This window comes from Cucumis melo, chromosome 9 (assembly GCF_025177605.1).
Source record: "Cucumis melo cultivar AY chromosome 9, USDA_Cmelo_AY_1.0, whole genome shotgun sequence".
Classification (NCBI taxonomy): Eukaryota; Viridiplantae; Streptophyta; class Magnoliopsida; order Cucurbitales; family Cucurbitaceae; genus Cucumis; species Cucumis melo.
The window spans coordinates 21,557,103-21,578,076 of record NC_066865.1 but is presented as its reverse complement, the minus strand read 5'-3'; the positions used below and the strand labels follow the sequence as shown (position 1 = coordinate 21,578,076).

The window sequence follows — 20,974 nt, the reverse complement described above, 5'->3', positions numbered from 1 at the left end:
GACAATACTTCTTTCCCATAACAAGAAAAAGATATATATTAAACGAACAACCTCAATTGACTAAGTCTCTCTAACAGCCTTCTACTTTAGTTACAAATCTGTCTTCCCTTCCTCACAGTACAAAACTTAGCTACAAGTGGAATATAATCAAGGCTGATGATAGTAGTTATAAGAGTTCTACTGTTTAGTCGACAAAAAAATACTATACAAACTATACATTCGAACTACGGGGGCTCGATAAACACGTAAAGAATATAACTAACTGACCTTTACATTGTAAGCATCAGCTTCAGGCATTCTTGTAAGCTTTATCAGAGATGGCAAGGAGATTGGTGGAAGGTTCAAGTTTCAGCAACCTTGCTGACAATTACAGATGCATATTTGGCGATTATAGACTCTGGGGATTGTCGAAGCTGCCCGATCACTGGAAATAGCTTTGATGAAAGAAGGAACTGTCGGCACGGTGCGTGTGAGCACATCTTTGCCAAGGAAAACAAGGCTATCTTGAGAGGAGACTCATTAGCTGCATCTTTTCTGCTTGGATTCAAGGCTACTGCCGAACAGTCAGCTACCAACTTTAACAAAGCCTGTATACATGTATATATATATAACTTTACGGGTCAGCAACCATAAGTCTTGGTTTCGATTCGAATGATAATTGGGATTTATCCCAATTTTTTACAAGGATCCTTACTCTAACACACAAATTCATTGACTAAAAAGTTCAAAAAATTATCTTTAAATAGGTTAGTGAACATGTAATCTCAAGGAAACTTCTGAATTTGGCTCTATCAATTTCCAACTTCTTTAGCAGTGTTATTAATAGGTTAATTGGTTACTTAGTACGAAAGCTTTACCGACCTGCATCGCGCCTCTGGAAACAATATCCTCACAGAGCATGTTGGAGTTACGAACAAGGTTACTTAGTGCACCTGCCGCATTTGCTTTAGTTTTGTCTTCCTCGGATGATACCAGTAAATTTGCTAGCTGAGGTATTGATCTCCTGAGCTCTCCATACAACGTATCATCATGGTACGCAGCATTTCCAATCTGATAAAAGATATAACCAACTACATCAGATTTCACATCAAGTACAATGTGATAAACGAAAAAGGGATTAGTTGTTTTGGAATTTTACTGATTCACTGCCTGGCTATTATAAACACGCCTACCCGACTTGTTCTTATAATCTCATGCATTTGAGGTGTTTATAAATCAATTTGCGAAAAGAAAACAAAAATATTAAATTCATTTAACAAAACAAATGTCTACCTCCCAAAATGCAGTTTTCCAAACACACTAGCAATTGATGAGTGGGGAATTGCATTTTCGAGTTTCAAATGAAGATATTAAAAGGATGTCGGCCGTATTAAAAAGCAGTAATAGAGAATTATATTTGAAAGGAATACAACTTACAGCAAAGCATGCAAACTTTCTCGTCCGTTTGTCCGCATCAGAACATCTATCGATTAGAAGATTGATTATGTCATACCTTGCCTGCAAGTTTCATATAGTAGGTTGTATACACTTGAAACAGAGGGTGACCCGATAAAACAGAATATAAATCCACAGAACACCACAAAAGTAATATTAATCGGCTTCTCACAACGTACCAAGGAACCATAAAAGTAAGAACTATGACGGCACATATTTCCCAGGGCACTGCATGCCTTTGCACGTATATTTGGATCTTCATGTGCAAGGAATTCCTTTAGGAAATCCAAAATAGATGCTCCATTGATGTATTCATAAAATGCCTACAATGCAAAAGTCATAATCATTGTCCACCACCAATGCTATTTTAAGGAATTCCTTGTGGCTACGCTAAATACTTTAAAATAGGGCTTTTGTAAAAAATTTAATTCTTTCCCGCGCGACTCATCAATATTTTAACTTGGGATCCTATTATACTTAATATGATACCCGAAAGAACATCAGGTAATACCCAAAATGGGCTTTTCTGTGGAACACAACTAAACCCAGGAGCGGCCAACATAGTTGAATCAGGAACGTAGGATGTACTGAAGCATAAAAAATGAATTAAGCATACTAACCTTATCCATACGAGCTAAATCAGAAATAATCATTAAAATATCCAGTAAAATCTCCTTTGAATTTGAAGTGTCAAGCAACCGTCTCATCCTATTTGCATCCAACAGCCCTTTACCTACAAGTTGAACGGCCAGAGGTCGATGGCTGATCATTTTAGCAAGAAAGGCAACAGGTCTTCCAATATCCTTGAACTCCGAATGTTCTAAACATCGAATGACAATACCAGGCACTCCCACCTAAAGATTTAACAAGTAATTAGATATGAAATAGATTCTAACTTAAGAGAATATAACAAGTCTCCCTAGCTTGTTTAACCAGAAAGATAAATATTTCTGGTAGTAGAACAAAGTGAAGAATCAGCAATGTTGAATGGGGATTTTTGTTTTATCAATATACTTCTGGTAGAGCAACAAAGTGAAGAATCAGGAATGCAGAATGAAGATTTTTGTTTCTAACAAAATATTCTTTCCAATAAAATAAATACTATAGTAGTCAATGCATCACCTCAAATTTCAAAGTTGATAACCGATTTTCAAATACAATGTGCAAGATCTAACCTCTGAAAGAATTTTGATATATTTTCCCAAGTCATCCTCTATAGCTTTCACCAAATCCTTGTCATCCATGCAAACTCTCCCCCCTGGTGAACCCATGTTGAGTAGGAACCCACTGTTCACAGAAGCAGTGGCAGACGGCAAGCCTGGAGCATTTTGTACAGCAACAAAAGGAAATGCAAGAAGATCAATTACCACATTTATTACATCTTTGACTCCGCTCTTGCCTCCACCCGGCCCACCCCAACTCTTAACAAGCTTGAGATGAGCATCAGATATCAAGTCAGACATGAGCTTGATATTATCATTCCTAATTAAAATTTGACGGAAAGTTAAAGACCCGCCTAATAGGCAATGGGATATTGATGAAACAGTCCATACAAGCCCAATAGGTGACAACCCAACTTGATCGTTCTTGATATCCATTCCTTGAGAAGCACTTGAACCATTTTTGGCCAGCATATTAACAAGCAAGTGAGGTATATTACTAGCACACAACTGTTGAACAGCTAGAGGTCCACCCCACCTCAGCCTAGCCTCTAGTAAGCCAACACATCCATCCATGCAGCCATGCCAGTGCGAAAGGAACTGACCAAACTCATTTGTATGCCCGTCATTGTTGCCTAGTGATGAAATTTTTAGATAATCGCATAGTGTTGCCGTTCTAGGAATTAGAGGAATAGATATTTCGGACACTGAAGACTCAACTGAAGCTCCAATCTCAAGCGAAAGAATGGATGCAAGAGCCAACATGCCAGATGCACAATGAGGTAAAACTGCATTCCTTATCTTATCATCAGAAGAAAAACTATGGGCAAGAACTGAAAGTCGTGAGAGCTGTCTTTTTGGAGAGGTGGTCAACATAAATAATGCAGAATTTCTCCCCATTGACTTTAAACATTGAGCAACTGTAGCTAGGAGGAGGCAAGAATGCATAACCAGGGAGGAAGGATTGACTAGCTTGCACTTCACGTTACTCATATCACCTGTTTGTGAATCTTTATTTAAAACTGAAATACATAAAGATAATACATTGAATGCTTCTGCTACTATAGTACCATCCCCGCCGCCACTTACAACAGTAGTTACAGGGAGGGAACTAGGCAAACCACAAAGAACGCCTGGAACGATTCCATTATGCAGGCAGCATCTAAGGAGAATCTACAATATAAATGTAATGTACCTAAAATTATCTCTTGTTTAAGTAAAAGAATCCTAAAAATATGATCATCACAATTAAAGGCTCTAAAATATTTGACATAAATACCTGAATACAAGACGACAAGGCAGCTTCATGTCGTTGATGGAGGCAATAGTAAATAGAAACCTGTATTGCATTTGATTTAAGAAATGCCCTGGTAACTGCATCAACAACTTTTGTTGAATCTGATCCTTGTAAGGATCCCTTTTCATGATCCCTAATGTCAAGTCGGAGTAGAGAATGACTTCTAAAAGCATTAAGGGGAAATAAATAAGTGTTCTCCTTTACAAAAAGAATTTCGAATGACTCTATCAACGACCAAAGAGCTCTACAAGCTTCACAAGCAGCACGCAGTAGAATTGAAGAACCTGAAATAAGACTTGCTCCTGAAGTAGCTAAACAGAGACACAAATGATCTACCAAACCAGATGTCTTGGCATGATCCAAAATCTTTCTCAATATTTCATTAGGTGCACAAACCACCTCAGGTCCTGAACCAGAATAAGATGCTTTAAGACCTTGAGCTACTTTAGATAACAGAACAGCAACACAAGCAGTGGATTCACACACAACTTCTCCAGATAAATCTCCACTAGAACATATAACCTACAAATTTAACAAAATTAGAGAACTGAAAACAACTGGGTTAATATTTAAGCATTTATATTCATTAAATAACATAAACCTGGGAGAAAATTTCTGCCAAAGTGACCCAGTGTCTAAAGCTCAAGCTTCCCGTGACACCTCCAGACTTACTCACCAATGTTCTAACAATTGAAAAACTCTGCAATCAAAAGCAATTTAAGATGCATCACAAAACTCTCGTTTCAAAAGAGTTAATGACCCTGCTTTAGTTTGGGAATCAAATACATATTTTTTAAAAAAGAGTTTTAGAGAACTGGTATAGATAAGTTTTAAAAAAAGATTTTTTAAAAATAAAATCAATAAATAACTCTACATTTCACCATGCATTTAACTGAAATCATCATAAAAATGTCTGGAAATCTAATTGTTATTCAAAATATTATTGTTAGCATATAGTAAGTTTAGTAACTAAGCAATTCCTAGATAAATAAACAAAAAATATTCATATTCATTCTACACGCCCTTATACCATTTGAGGAGCATAAATTGTAACAAATTGCAGTATTGGTTTCCTTACGGAGGTATTCTGGTAGTAGAAAGATGACCTCAATAAAATACTTCTGGAAGTATTAAGTAATGGAAAGGCGACACCTCCATAAAAGCACGGCAGTGAAAAACAGGAGAAATTGTTTGTTTGAAAATTAAGAAAATTTATAATGCATGATGTTGATGACAGAATTAAAGAATGGTAAAATCCCACATGATCTCAAGATGAGTCAAAACCAAACACTCGTGAATTTAAAGAGGCAATTGAATAGATAGAACAAACCATCGATTGCCATTATTACAATCCTAAAATTAGGTCATCTAAACATGTAATGGATAGACGGAGATATACCTTAATGAAACTTCAAAGAAATATACCTTTATTATTAAATCATTAACTTCAACCGATTTCAGGTTTACAATAACTCTAGTGAATACAAGAAGTTCATGTGTAACTTCATCAAATCGCCCTGTGCATTGAATGGCTCCAGCAGCTGCTAAGTTTGAAAGGATTCTCAATGATTGGCTTGAACTAAGTATAACTTGCTCCCTGATAAGATTTAAAATAGAAAAATAGACAGCATTAGAAGAATGGAAAGTTACAGCGCAACAAAAAGATTTGCTAACGCAGTCATAACATAAAGTAGCAGAGCAGCAAGGTTGCCATGAAACTATAATTGAAAACCGATAATATTGTTATTAGACCAAAGGCCAAGACAACCTCCCACCAAATCAAGTGAGAACCGCATCCTCCTCAACACCTTCCCCAAAAGAAATTTCTCCAGATTTTTGCTAACAGAAACCAAGATCCTAAACAAAGATAAGAGGCCAAAATCCCACATTCCCACTCAAAACAAGTCAATCACCCACACCCTTCTCTGCATCTGTTGAGCTGAACTCGTATATCTTTCTTCCAACCCTCGGGAGAAATGGTTCCCCACCTAATCTACAGTACTTTTTTTAGCTTCCTCTCTCTCTTCTTTATAAAAAAAATTTATAGTTGAACCGTGTCAAGGGCATACTAGTCCAAGGTATTATTTACCTATGGTCGTATGCCCGAATACCCCTAAATCGCTTTATCCTTATGTCTTGAAAGTAGTCTAGGTTAATTCTTTTGTTTTCATGTCGTCGAGCCACAGAGTGACATTTCGGCTTTTTCATATCCAAATCTGCCAAGGCCAAAAATCTCAATATGTACTATAGGGGTACATGAGTAGTCGCACTCCCGCCGAGCCTTGTCGCACTCTTTGCAAACCAAGCCTTTACAACAATTTATTCTCTCTCACATTTTATAAAATCATTTTCTCAAGAACGTGAAGGGAGACTACATCATACCGCGAGTTTGTCCGCGGATTCCGAATTTTGAACGGCTGACTTGTTGATCGAGCTAAACAAGTGCCGCACAATCGTGTTTGAGGAGTTACAATTGTGACAAGTGGTATCAGAGGTAAGTTGGCTAATTGACGATAAGACCGAAACATGTCGTCTGCGAATCCATCGAACAAGGCCCAGAGAGACCGACTAGTAGAGTTGGAGGAACAAATGCTCTACCTAGTCGAATTTTCCGACTCCATCCGCTTCTTGGAGTCCCGTCTCGAAGAGATTGCTGAGAAAACTGACATGATCGATGCGGTAGCTGGCCGTGTTGAAAAATTACCGATACAAGAGTTGTTGGCAAGAGTTGACACTCTAGAGGGAACTGTTGGAAGAACTGGTAGCCACGAACGTGGGGACAGTTAGACAGGCTTTGTTGCCCATATTGAGGAGCGTGTCCAGGAGCTAGATAGCTCTCAAAAGACACTGTTGGAGATGATAAACGGCATGTCGGAGGATTTTCGAGCTACCCTTGATGTCGTCAAAAATGAAATCACAGATGTGAATGCGAGACTGAGCCTCACAATGCGAGCAATGGCAAACCAAGCTCCCGCTTGAGGAGCCATTTCGGTTAGTAGAGTGAAGATCCCAAAACCAAAGCCCTTCTATGAAAGAGACGCAAAAGCCCTAGAAAACTATATCTTTGATCTCGAGCAGTACTTCAGGGCCACGAACACGATTGCAGAGGAAGCCAAAGTCACGTTGGCGACAATGTATCTGTTTGAGGATGCCAAGTTATGGTGGAGGTCCCGGTTTGTTGACATGCAAGAGAGACGTTGTACGATAGATATTTAGGACGCTTTGAAGAGAGAACTTCGCTCACAATTCTTCTCCGAAAATGTTGAGATCTTGGCTCGACAAAAGTTACGCGAGCTGAAACACACCGATAGTAGTCGGGAGTATGTGAAACAGTTTGCAGGGCTGATGTTGGATATACGTGATATGTGCGAGAAAGACAAAGTTTTCTGTTTTGTCGAAGGGTTGAAGCCGTGGGCAAAGACAAAACTATATGAACAAAGAGTTTAAGACCTCACATTAGCATACGCTGCGGCCGAGCGACTGTTTGACCTGTCTAACGACTCTCAGGATGCGAGACGTCATCCAAGTTCCTCATCGGGGGGAAATAGGAACAACCGCCGAAGTTCTCCCAAAACTGCGAGAGGGGACAAAAGCTTTAATGGAGATCGTAGGCCCCATCAATCGAATACTGAAAACTCCTAGCGAGGACCAAGTAACCAGAATGTGTCCAATCGTCCTCTCAGTTGTTTCATATGTAAGGGATCACACTTGGCCAGAGAATGCCCGAACAAAACTGCTTTCAATGCATTCCAGGCATCTTTAGCCTCAGATTCAGATGACCGACTAGGTCAAACCAAGAGGGAAGTAGACCAGATGGAAGAAGTTGATAACCCTCGAATTGAGGCCTTGAAATTTTTGTCCTCTCTCCCGAAGAAGGTGGGGTGACGAACACACCAATGGAAAGGGGCCTAATGTACGTTGACACTTGGATCAACCAGAAGCCAACCAAAAACACTATGGTTGATTCCGGTGTCACCCACAATTTCATAACGGAAGCAGAAGCTAAGCGTTTGAATCTCCGTTGAGAGAAGAATGCAGGAAGAATGAAAGCCGTGAATTCTGCTGCCCTACCTATCATCAGACTAGTGACACGAACGATGATAAGGTTGGGAGGATGGAGTGGCCTTGTAGATTTTGTGGTAGTAAAAATGGATGACTTTGATGTGGTACTGGGAATAGAGTTTCTACTCGAACATCAGGTGATCCTAATGCCTTTGGCCAAATGCTTGGTGATCACTGGATCTAGCCCTCTGTTGTACAGACCAACCTTCGCCAGCGAGATGGGTTGAAAATGATTTCGGCCATGCAATTAAAGAAGGGTCTCTCTCGAGATGAACCAACATTTATGGCCATCCCATTCGTCAGAGAACTCAGAGGAGACAGTCCCTAAGGAGATTCTGTGCGTGTTAGAGAAGTATCATGATGTGATGTCTGATAGTTTGCCCAAGTCTTTGCCACCTTGGAGAATGATTGATCATGAGATCGAGTTAATGCCAGGGGCAAAACCGCCTGCGAAGAATGTGTATCATGATGTGATGTCTGATAGTTTGCCCAAGTCTTTGCCACCTTGGAGAATGATTGATCATGAGATCGAGTTAATGCCAGGGTCAAAACTGCCTGCGAAGAATGTTTATCGTATGGCACCTTCGAAGTTAGCTGAACTTCAGAAACAGTTAGATGAGTTACTGAATGCAGGGTTCATTAGGCCTGCAAAAGCTCCGTATGGGGCCCCAGTACTTTTCCAGAAGAAGGATGGGAGTTTACGATTGTGCATCGACTATCGTATCTTGAATAAGCTCACGGTTCGCAACAAGTATCCACTTCCCATAATTACTGACTTGTTTGTCGAGATACTACCAAGTGAGAATTGCAGAGGGAGATGAGCCGAAGACAACCTATGTCACCCGATATGGTGCGTTCGAGTTCCTCGTAATGCCATTTGGTCTTACCAATGCCCCTGCACCTTCTGTACGTTGATGAACCAGGTCTTCCACGAATATCTCGACAAATTCGTAGTGGTGTACCTGGATGATATAGTGGTCTATAGTACGACCATGAAGGAACATAGAGACCACCTGTAAAAGGTTTTTCAGAAATTGAAGGAGAACCCCAATTGTATGTCAAAAGAGAAAAATGTTCTTTTGCACAAGAGCGGATAAACTTCTTGAGCCATGTGATAGAGTGGTCGAATTGGGATGGAAGAAGGGAAGATTGCTGCGTTACGCGACTAGGCAGTACCAAAATCAGTCTCGGAGTTACGCTCTTTCCTTGGGTTAGCAAATTACTACCGTCGATTTGTCGAGAGATTCTCCAAACGAGGAGCCCGCTGACTGAACTACTGAAAAAAGACGTTCACTAAAGTTGGGACCCCGAGTGTCAAGCCGCCTTCGACGGCCTAAAACAAGCCATGATGGAGGGGCCACTTCTAGGGATTGCGGATGTGATCAAACCTTTCAAGGTTGAGACAGATGCGTCTGATTATGCGTTGGGGGGTGTGCTCCTGCAAAATAGGCACCCGATCATATACGAAAGTCGAAAGCTGAATGCAGCCGAAAAGAGATATACCGTGTCTGAAAAAGAAATGCTTGCAGTAGTACATTGTTTGAGGGCCTGGAGACAATACCTACTAGGTTCGTCATTTGTAGTGAAGACGGACAACAGTGCAACCTGCCACTTCTTTACCCAGCCAAAGTTGACTTCGAAGCAGGCAAGATGGCAGGAATTTCTGGTCGATTTCGACTTCGAATTTGAACATAAGAAGGGGTCGAGCAACCAAGCTGCTGATGCCCTAAGTCGGAAACGAGAACATGTAGCTATATGACTGTCAGCTCACCTCCGAGGGAGTGAGATTGGTGGGTCGGTTAGAGACACCTTGAGAGAGTTCCTACAGAAAGATCATGCCGCTCAGAATGTCATGAATTTAGTGAAGGCGGGCAAAACACGACAGTTTTGGGTCGAGGAAGACTTGTTAGTGACAAAGGGCAATCAGCTATATGTTCCTAGAGCAGGGGACTTAAGGAAGAAATTGTTGTATGAGTGTCGCGACACTCTATGTGCTAGTCATCCCGGATGGCAGCAAACGTACGCCTTGCTGAAGAAGAGCTACTTTTAGCCGAATATGAGAGATGATGTCATGCAGTACACTAAGACGTGTCTCATCTGCCAATAAGATAAAGTAGAGAAAGTGAAGGTTGTTGGACTTCTCGACCCTCTACCAGTTCCAACAAGATTTTGGGAGAGTGTTTCTATGGACTTTATCACCGTCTTCCCAAGGTAGGCGACTTTGAGGCCATCTTGGTCATCATTGATCGTTTTTCAAAGTACGCCACTTTCATCCCCACCACCAAGCAGTGTTCGGCCGAAATGACAGCTCAATTGTTTTTTATGCATGTTGTTAAGTTGTGGGGAGTCCCGACAAGTATAGTGAGTGACAGGGATGGTAGATTCATTAGCTCCTTCTAGACGGAGTTATTTTCTTGGGGACGAGTCTGAACATATCCTTAAGCTACCACCCCCAGATTGACGGCCAGACTGCACGATTCAACTGTATGCTTAAGGAATACTTGCGCCATTTTGTAAACGCAAGGTAAAAGAATTGGGTCTAGCTGTTGGACGTAGCCCAATTCTGTTTCAACGCTCAGACAAGTTCATCTACTGAGAGAAGCCCGTTTAAGCCCGTTTGAGATTGTCTGGGAGGCAACCAGTACTGCCACACCTCGTTGATCATCCCTATGGAGGGAAAAACCCTCAAGCCCTCAATTTCATGAAGGAGTGGAAACAAACAAACGACATCTCCCGAACGTACTTAGAAAAGGCGTCGAGGCAGATCAAGAACTGGGCAGATAAGAAGCGACGACCTCTTGAGTTTCGGGCGGGAGACCAGGTACTCATCAAACTACGACTAGAGCAAATCAGGTTTCAAGGACGCAAAGACCAGCGTTTCATCAGGAAGTAGGAAGGACCAGTTGAAGTGTTGAAAAAGGTAGGGAATACTTCTTACAGAGTAGCATTGCCCACATAGATGAAAATCTACCAGTAATTCATGTGAGTAACCTGAAACCCTACCATCAAAACACTGAAAACCTGCAGCGGAATGTCGTAACTCGCCCAATTATCGACCTCAGTCAGAAAGAAATACAAAGATGTTGAAAAAATTCTGGCCGAACGAGTAAGAAGGGGCAGAAGACCCAAACGAAGGATCCACGAGTATCTGGTAAAGTGGAAGAACCTTCCTATGGAGGAAACCAGTTGGGAACGTGTCGAAGATCTTGAAGGGTGGAAGCAGAGAAGAATTCAAGCTTCGCCAGTTGACGAGGACGTCAACAGTTTAGGTGGGGGAGAATGTCAAGGGCATAATTGTCCAAGGTATTATTTACCTATGGTCGTATGTCCGAATACCCCTAAATCGCTTTATCTTTATGTCTCGAAAGTAGTCTAGGTTAATTCTTTCGTTTTCGTGTCGCCGAGCTAGTGTGACATTTCGGCTTTTATATATAGGTCTGTCAAGGCCAAAAATCTCAATATATACTATAGAGGGTACATGAGAAGTCGCACCCCTACCAAGCCTTGTCGCACTCTTTGCAAACTAAGTCTTTTCTTTGCAAGCGACAATCTTCAATGATCACTTTTATGATGTTTTCAACAATTTATTTTCTCTTTCAAGTTTTATAAAACCATTTTCTCAAGAACGTGAAGGGAGGCTACATCATACCGCGAGTTTGTCCGCGGATTCCGAATTTTGAACGGCTGACTTGTTGATCAACAAGTGCCGCACAATCGTGTTTGAGGAGTTACGATTGTGACAAACCACATGTCTTTAATTATACCCCATTAGAACTCTATCTTATAACCATTTGGCTGATTTCTTTAGCATATTCTGTCCCATCAATGAAAATAGTTTCCATTTCCTATCAAATAAAATGGGCACTGCTACGAACTGCAAAAAATGAACTCTAAGTCAAATTGGAAAAATTGGAGTGAAACCCAGCAAAGCTGACCATTTTAATCAACAAATGGTGTCTTGAGCAATTAAATATTGAGATAGAGGTTTTATAGAATTTACATCCCAAGAATTGATCTAATTTGAGGCATTATTTCTCTTGCTCAAAAGATCAATATTGAATAATGAATTCACAAAACAGAAACATAAAAACATGAAAAGTTAGGAGTAAAATGATAGAGAATTTAAGTTGCATAACCTGCAAGAGTTCTGGGACATTTCAGACCATCTTTGTAATTGTCCCAAAATGTGGGTTAATGCTTCCGTATCTTGGCTAATAACTTGTGCACCTTTCACAGTGCGCGAGTTATCTTCCAATTTGTCCAATGTCTGACAACCTGAATAAAAGTAGTAAATCAACAAACAAATCCACTTAAATAACATTTGTTTTTATTTGATTCAAAGAATGGAAACATACTAACAAAAAAACAATCAACATGAAAAATAAAATTTTCAAAAAAGAAAAATAAAATCAGCCGGAATTTATAAAGAAAAATGAGGATGAAGACAACCTGAAACAAAAACATATGAAAAGACAAGATAGAGAACACATGGAACAAAGGCATATAAATCGAAAGGGAAGAGAGGCTTGAAATTTATATCAGCTATCACTATCAGTTAGTAAAAGAACTGTGATCTTTTCACATTACCCAAGAATAACAATTCAAGCAAACATTAGCAGAATGTTACAAGAACAAATCAATCTATAAGTAAACAAACCAAGAAGCAACAACAACAGCTGCAATAAATGATTTAAAAGAAATAAGGTCCCTGGAAGTATAGTTTTTCAAATAATACAAGACAGATTTTGTGGAATAAGAGATCTATGACCACTGAAACACAAAAAGATGAAACCGTTCATTGCCTTAATAGTTCTAATTTAATAATTGACATATAAAACCTGTTGTATTTGTAAGAAAATTAAAGTGAACAGTTGCCAAACAAGTTGCTTCATACCTGAATGTTTAACATCATTGGGACTTGCAAACCCTGGGAACTCCTCCAGATGGGAATTATTTCCCAGTATCGAGTTTGGACTGTTAAGCTGAGCATTGGGGGTGTTTACAGAGTTCTTGTCCTGGAAACCAGCTGGAGCATCAATTTTACCTTCGATGTTGTAAAATGGTGGTCAAATTTCAATGGTCGATGATGACGTTAATTCTAATAAGTATAGATGTGAACCCTACCCCCAGGACTGGAAACATTTGAAGCAAGATTAGCATTTCCTTCTCCCCTCCAAGTTGGATTGCACCCTCTGGTTGCAACAGATGTAGCATGCAACTCCTGGAAACAGTTTTAGGATGTTATAACTTCTGTAATTTTACAGAGACACATCTTATCATAATGACAAGAACTTCTATGTGATTGTAAAATGCCAGTTGGTAGTAGGTACAACGTTAGTTGGCAGTGGCACAATTTTGAAGCAAATGGCAATACATGCTACATATGTTGCCTTAGCAAAATTTCAAAGCAAATACATGATCACGCTGCTTCCTAGATCATATTTGTAACCAAATTCTTCTAAACCAACAAGAAATCCATTACCTTCATTTCCAGCTCATCTGAAGTTTCTTTAACAAAAGGATGTTCCAGAAGAGCAGGCCATGTGAGTCGATTTTGAGGTACCTGTCCCAATTCAAGCACAAATCAAGTAAAAATGTGAAGTTGCCACACATTTGAAAACTGGTCAATAGAATCAGGCATAGAAACTTCAGAATAACCTTGTTGAGCAATCCCCTCAAAAAGCTCTTGAAACTCGAACTCATATTATCAGGGTATTTAACTGGATCCTGGTTTAATGAATGTTAAATTAGCTAGCACTTTAAATATTTAGCAAAAGAAACCATGCATAAACATTAAGTCACAAGATAAAATACCTTTACGATGTGCCGAATCAATGCATACACAGAGTTAGTGTAAAATGGAGGTTGGCCAACAAACAACTCATACCTGTTTCCATCCAGTATTGAGTTTCCGTGAATTTAAATAGATATAGAGGCAAGGAAAACGAAATCACAGAAGAAGCCACAGTTAATGTATAAGGTCATACAGTCCTTAAAGAAGGTGTTTGTACTAAAGTTTTCTACCAATGGATGGGCTTTCTGTACATTTTCCTACATTCTCTTTGTCGTAGACTCAGAGAAGTGACCAATCCATGGAGTTTTAGGGCCATCTTAAAACTATAGAATTTATCTTTTTCCATGTGCATGGATAAGGGTCGGATGGCCTATTGATTAAAAATTAATTTATAAATAATCTACACTACCTAAACATCATGGGTTCTAAGTTAATTATTTTATTAAGTACCATCTTAATTTAATTGAATTAATATACTATCCTGATTAATTATTATGTTTATTTTAATTAATTTTGGTGGATTAAGTTGTTTAAATTTTATTTATATTTTTTTTACTGTAAAAGATCAACTTTGATTTCTTAATCAACAACTTCATTTTGGATTAACTCAGTATACAAGTTAATTAGAATTTCTTAAATTTTGAATGTTAATCTTTTAGAAGCCATTAATTCACAATAATGGAAGATGCTCACAAAAGATGCACATGCAAAACTAAATACAGATATCACCTTATCACAAATAACTAGAAATAGCATGATATATACATGCAACCTTCGGAACAAACAGCCGCCTCTAGATGTTAACAGATTTAAAACGCAGGGTTTTCTGCCTTAAAGTTGTTTCAATACCAGCATTCATCTCCATCCTCTAGAACAAAGTTTGATAAGACCTTTACAAGGGAGTATAACTGTGTAGACTATCAAGTTTCCAATAATCTTATTGTTGGGCATTTGATCAGTCTTCCAAAAACATTGAAGATAGTACGGAAATTACCCCAAGTAAAAAACAAAGACTGATTTTCTCCATTATTCATGGCTTTGTAATAAAATGCAGTATGTGATAGACGTAGACCTTGAGCCTCATTTACCCATTGTTGCTTAAACATAAAATAATGCATAAAGACGATGCTCAACTTACATAAAGCCAACAGTGGTCGAGGATTTCGTTATATTAATAAAACTCAAGTGTATACCTGACTGACCTTCTTCACCATAAGTAATCTCTTAAACGTACGGATCATGAAAAGTAGACAATCTATTAGAACATTGCAAAATGTAACACAGCCTCAGGCCTTCAATTGTCTATTCTATGGAATAATAGTAGCGTATATATGGATGAAAATTGAACAAACACATAAAAGCTTAAAAACCCAATAGGATGAATAAGAGAGTAGCCAAAGAGATAATTCCTCTAGCAATTAAGAAAAATAATATGCAACATGAGAATCAAAAGCACATAATTTCATAATAGAAGATAATGAACAGAAACAAAATCATGGATAGCAACAATTCACGTACAATATTACTCCCAATGACCACAGATCTGCAGTGTGATTGTAGGGTTGTTCACGGACCAATTCCGGAGCCATGTACAAAGGCGTGCCTAAATAAGGTCAATAACAAAATTTTAATAAGTGGGACCACAAATAACTTTACAATAGTTTTGTCAGAGACTGGAAAGCCAAGATGAAACACATTCAAATCACATAGTTATCAAAGAAACTTCACATTTTCCAGTGCAATAAAGCTGATGAATGGAAAGTACATTATTGCTCAAAATCATTTTATATTTACAAAAAAAATAACGATAAGTAACTCTAACCATCACTGGTTACCAAAGGATAGAGCATAATAAAGATTCCTCTAACGCAAAGAAAAGGAGGAATGCCTGTATTAGACAATCAGATGCATAGGTTCTTTTTCTATTTGTGGAAATCATATAGAGCATACAACAATTGAAAGAACTTACCTTTTATTGACCGCAAAACAACAGTATTTGTCGACATTGCTCGAGCAAACCCAAAATCACAAAGCTGAGGTAAATAAAGCATAAGAAGAGTCGGGGATGTCAGTATATGACTAATAACTTGTAATACTAAAATAATTATGAGCAAGAAAAATTGTATAGCATTGTGAAGTTGGATTGTTAAAAATATGTAATGTGCCAAAAATAATAGCATATAAAGAAAGATTGGATGATATAACCGTAGTGGTAAAACACAAGAACATTATCGATTTATTTCATAAATGCATGACAAAAAGTTTGTTAGACGAAAAAAGTAATTTCAATAACTCAAACTTCAATGTACTGAATTGATGTAGAATCAAAAGTAAGCTCATCAATACAAAGAGAGAGAAAAACCAAAAATATACGTACAGAAGCCTCAAAAGTGAAGCTGCAGAATAAATAACGTTCTAAATGTCATGCGTGAGTGTAAAAATCTTCTATAAGAAACAAGGATGAAACTATCGAATGTATGACTTAGATCTAGGAACTGCCAATGGATATTTAGATGACAGAAGCTATTTAACAAATAATCATGGATATAATAAAAAGTTGCAAAAATTGTTTAACTTTGTTCACAAAATTGAAACACTAGCTAAATTGAGTACCAAACATCATGTTAACATTTATATTCATAAATTTAAGTCGTGAATGTGTACGGCTATAAATGCATAGCATTGAAAACTGAAAGTGAGTTACAAATTAAAAGGAGAGAGATATGTAAACCAAAAAAGAAAACTCAAGAGAGATAAAGAGACCTCGAGAGAGAGAGAGCTAGAATAAAAAAAACTAAATTGAAGGAAAAAGAAAGAATAATCAAACAAAAAAATTATAGAGTAAAGATGGCTGATACAAATGTTCAGATGAGGATAGTCGAGAATATTAAATAGAAATGGCAGGCCAAAAGAGAGGTAGGGAGAGAGACTAGAATAGAAAAATAAAATGAGAGGGAGGGAGGACCGAGGAAGAGCTACAACAAAGTAAATGGCAATTAGAATGGCGGCCAAGGAGAAGGATCTAAAAGTGAAACTGAAAATTAATAGGACAGATGGCCTGTTATTGTCACTTGTCAACAACAACATATCATTGATAGAAACTGAACCCACTAAATCATTTTCACCCTTCATTTGATCATGCTCACTCTATTTATAATCAACTCATACTACCAAAAATTGTGGCTGATTAATAATATGTACTTAATATCCAAATAGTTCTAACTAATCTAATGGTTGCATTCCTACAAGTCTTCAACATTGCATTGAGATGTTGTCAACTTCTCGCTATGTTATGGCTATCCATCCATCAAGCATTATCATTGTCTACAACGATGTGCGTTCATCTATAAAATATTTTTCTGATAAATTATCATGAAGTGACATGTCAGTACACAAATTATACAGTCACCAAATTTGCACTTTTCCCTCCCCACTTATTGATGTGGGAAATTCCAAATTTTCAGCTTATCAACAACATAGCTAATATTCTTCCATGATTAGAATACATCTACTTTTTTCTACCCAAACAACGACAATATAGAACACTTAAAGAAGTTACTACTACTAATAACAGACATGGTCAATATGTATATGGTTGAGGACAAACCTTCACAACAGATCCAGCTCCAATAAGAATGTTCTGGGGCTTCATATCACGGTGGATGATACGATTAGAGTGCAAGTAGTGCAATGCTCTTACCTGAAAGTTATTGTTATAACCAGGTTAAGAGAATATTCAAACTTCATACAATTGAATGATCCTATAAAGTCTTCGTAACATAATACTAAGATAACCATTGACCAAGAGGAAAGAGATAAATTCATGAATTACCAACTGTTTTGCAATTGCTTGAACTTGCTCTTCAGGAAGGCATTTATCATCCTCAAGGATCTCAAAAAGCTCACCCTAGCAATCAGAAATTGTCACATGCGTGAAACTAATTTTCTATAAGCTAGGTTTGGTTATATGTTTCTTTATAAAGAAACAAGCTTCAATTATATCGATAAAATATTTTCATGTAACTCGTTCAACAAAAACAGATTTCACTTTCTAATTTGTAGTGTAATCTTGCGGAATTTAGGTAGACTGCTCATTTAATAGATTTTGGTTACGGTACTGTAATGTTTCAATCATACAGGAAAAGTTCTGATGCCTTTTTATATCTGTGTGTGTGTCTGTGTCGTCACTCCATGCATAAAGTTTTGCAATCTACAATACATTAGCAAAAACGTATACTATAGTTATATTTAATCAATAAACAGGGCAATAAGGAGATGAATTACTTGTGCAAATTCTGTGACAACACAAAACTCTTGCGGGCTTTCAAACGAGTCGAGCATTTCAATGATATTTTCATGCTTCAGCTTTCTTAATATCTGCAATATTATGACAACCAGATACCTTAATTTTATGGAAGAAATGAAGGACTAAAGATTAATCTCACTAAACAATGGTCATTCTTCCCTTTAATTCATGATTGCGTAAAAATAGGAAATATTATAAATAAAGAGAAAAATATGTACGTCTAAATAGAAAATTTGAAGTGTGCCAAACACCTTAGATTCCTTATTTTAAGAAATAAAGTACAAAAGTAGTAGTATGTACCTTAACTTTCTTTTTACCAATACAACAATGACCAAATGTTACATACACCAAAAAGTAATTTACTTGCTATGAAGTATTTCTTTCATCAGATCAATTGGGAACAAAGAGAAACAAAAAATGCAATCAATATAATCACAACAAAGACCCGTTAACAAAATTACAGATTGTGCATGCCAGGTGTCACAATTGCACTTTCCTAAGGGTCTCAAAGTGATTGGGTGGCACTTGTTCTTGCCCTTGAACAAGTCAACCAATCAAAATGCAAATAGTTGGCACAATGGCCATATTTTATAACTTCTACCCCATTTCAGCAGAAAACGGTTTCAGAAAATTGGGTTGGAGAAAAAAATTTCGCAAATGTTTGAAAGCGTGCTTGAGAAAGAAAGTTGTTGTAGGCTAAAAAGCAATAAGGGACAACAACGCCTTAATAGCTTATAACTTTAGGTATGAAGGTATGATGATTTATCTTACACCCATATAGTATATTATAAGCATTTTTGTGACCACTGCCCTTGCATATGAAAATGGCGAGGAGTCACTTACGAACAAATAATACAAGAAAAGTAAACTAACTTGCATAATAAAACACATATGATAAAAGAAGGTTGAAATGGGCATGTGGCCATGGGCAACACGCCATGGACAAGTGTGACCATGACACTAGGAACACCAAGAAAATTAGTCGGGTACCTCAATCTCCTGTCTTAAATTGTGAATGTCCTTCTCACTTTTTCCATGCTTCATAATGAACTTCATTGCAACGGTCTGAGAAGAGCCATAAATAACTTAAATTAACCTTGACAAGTAAAGCAAAAGACTTAAAAACACACAATTCACCTGGCCAGTGTTCTTCCGCCTCCCCTTATAAACTTTACCAAAAGACCCCTCCCCAACCAGCTCGATTACATGGTAATTTTCAACACCCATTCTGTGAATAGAACAGAATAAAAGTATATCATTGTCTGAATAGAAAAACGCACAAAAGCACACCACTATTCTGTGAATGGAAAAAGAATAAAAATAAACAAAATAAAATGGGCCAATAACTATAATTCGTATCATGGAGCTGAGGCAAAACTAAGTCACAAAGAATAGAAAATGGTTTACAAATATTAGACAGTAACCCTTCATCAGAAATGCAATCAATGTAGAACAAAACAACAAAGCGCACACAAGTAAAAAGAAAAACCCATTAATTTATTGGTCTCAAATTATAACAAGTAATAGATCATGAAATCATAGGTGCAAAACAGTGTCCCGATGAGTCAGAAATGGGTCCAGTGGAAGTGGGCTGGAAGCAAAGAATGAATAAAATACTTTAAACAAGCAACTACTAAGTAAGAAATTGAAGGGGATCGAGGGGAAATGGAGAAAAAATTCAAGTAATCAAACAAAAAGGTCAAGAAAGTTTTTTTAAAAAAAAAAAGAAGAAGAAGAAGAAGAGTGAGGAACTACCTGCTGGAAGAAATTAGCGGAGCTTAAAATGATTGCAGAAAGATTGCTCCTGAGTTCTTGTCAGATCGAAGATCAACTCAAAGGAACTTTATCAAAGATCAACGTTAGATCAAAACTTGAAATGTAGAGAGAGAGAGAGTTAGATGAAATTGGGGTTTCGTCTTCTTCTTCTTCTTTCCCCCCGTTTATGTATTGTATTTCAAAATTGAAATGCAAACGTTCAGATTTTGGTTTAAATATCCGGTCGAAGATGGTTTTTTTTATTAGTGTCTTTTTCCAAGCCAATTTTTCCGGTTTGAACCGCTTATCTCATCGAAGTGTAATACAATAGTACGATGATAGTCGGTTTGAACCGCTTTTTCCCTATGGTTTTTTTTTTTTTTCTTCTTTCATTTTCTTTTTTTGGTTAAGGACAAGTTTGCCCTTTTTATCAAATGTGATTAGCTCACATAAACTTCAAATTGGTGATTGCAACCAATTAAATAGTAATTTTAATTTTACGAAAACCTCAATGGAAATCATTGATTTTGACGTTTAGAATAAACTTAAATTATTTATATTAAGGGAATTTTTTTAATATAAAAAAATTAACAAAATATTTACACTCGAACAAAACTACTAAAAAATGAAATTCGTTACACTTGATTTTTGCATGAAATGTAAATATTTTGTCAAATATTCTATTTTTACGACTTTCCTTTATGAAATTATATGTTGAACAAATATCAATTTATATCCATATATTTTGAGAATTGTATCAATTTAAACCTTAAATTAATAGTTGTTCTAAATTGATACAATTATTAAGTTTGATACAATTATTAGTTTAAAATTTAAATTAATATAAACTCCAAAGTTCAGCGGTTGAAATTTTTTCTTATATCTATATTAGTGACATTTTGAATCTTTTTGTTTCACGAATTCTTCTAAGATATAATGGAGATATCGATTTTCCATTCATATCGATATTGAACTCATGAACACATAAAAATATCGATTAAATTTAAAGATATAGGCATATGAATGAAAATTTAATACTACAAGTAGAGAGAGAGAATTGATTAAGTTAAAAGTACATGTGGTTGTAAGTTGTAACTAACTTCGAAGTTATGCGGTTTGTGTACTTTTTCTTATTCTCATTATTATTACTATATGACCGTTAGTGA

The 20,974-nt window shown here is 37.2% G+C and overlaps 1 protein-coding gene across 1 annotated transcript; it reads right to left on the bottom strand.

Moving 5' to 3' along the window:
- Nucleotides 1-11: 11 nt before the first annotated feature.
- On the bottom strand, nt 12-20,272 carry LOC103504676 (serine/threonine-protein kinase TIO). Its single transcript, XM_008469073.3, has 23 exons — nt 19,809-20,272; nt 19,191-19,281; nt 19,044-19,118; nt 18,032-18,124; nt 17,580-17,654; nt 17,355-17,447; nt 15,717-15,780; nt 15,266-15,350; nt 13,768-13,840; nt 13,612-13,680; nt 13,436-13,516; nt 13,078-13,174; nt 12,848-12,997; nt 12,090-12,228; nt 5,317-5,488; nt 4,493-4,591; nt 3,874-4,413; nt 2,610-3,767; nt 2,055-2,288; nt 1,614-1,757; nt 1,417-1,497; nt 862-1,050; nt 12-587 (listed from the first exon to the last, which is right to left on the bottom strand). The coding sequence occupies exons 2-23, from the start codon at nt 19,278-19,280 to the stop codon at nt 342-344; spliced, it is 4,047 nt and encodes a 1,348-aa protein (XP_008467295.1). The 5' UTR covers nt 19,281; nt 19,809-20,272; the 3' UTR covers nt 12-341.
- Nucleotides 20,273-20,974: the final 702 nt, after the last annotated feature.

Excerpts from the sequence above, each read along its gene's own strand:
- LOC103504676 (XM_008469073.3), bottom strand. The coding sequence starts at position 19,280 with ATGGGTGTTGAAAATTACCATGTAATCGAGCTGGTTGGGGAGGGGTCT. Across the intron at positions 19,119-19,190 it reads GGCGGAAGAACACTGGCCAG|ACCGTTGCAATGAAGTTCAT; the intron begins GTGAATTGTGTG and ends GGCTCTTCTCAG. Across the intron at positions 18,125-19,043 it reads ATTTAAGACAGGAGATTGAG|ATATTAAGAAAGCTGAAGCA; the intron begins GTACCCGACTAA and ends ATAATATTGCAG.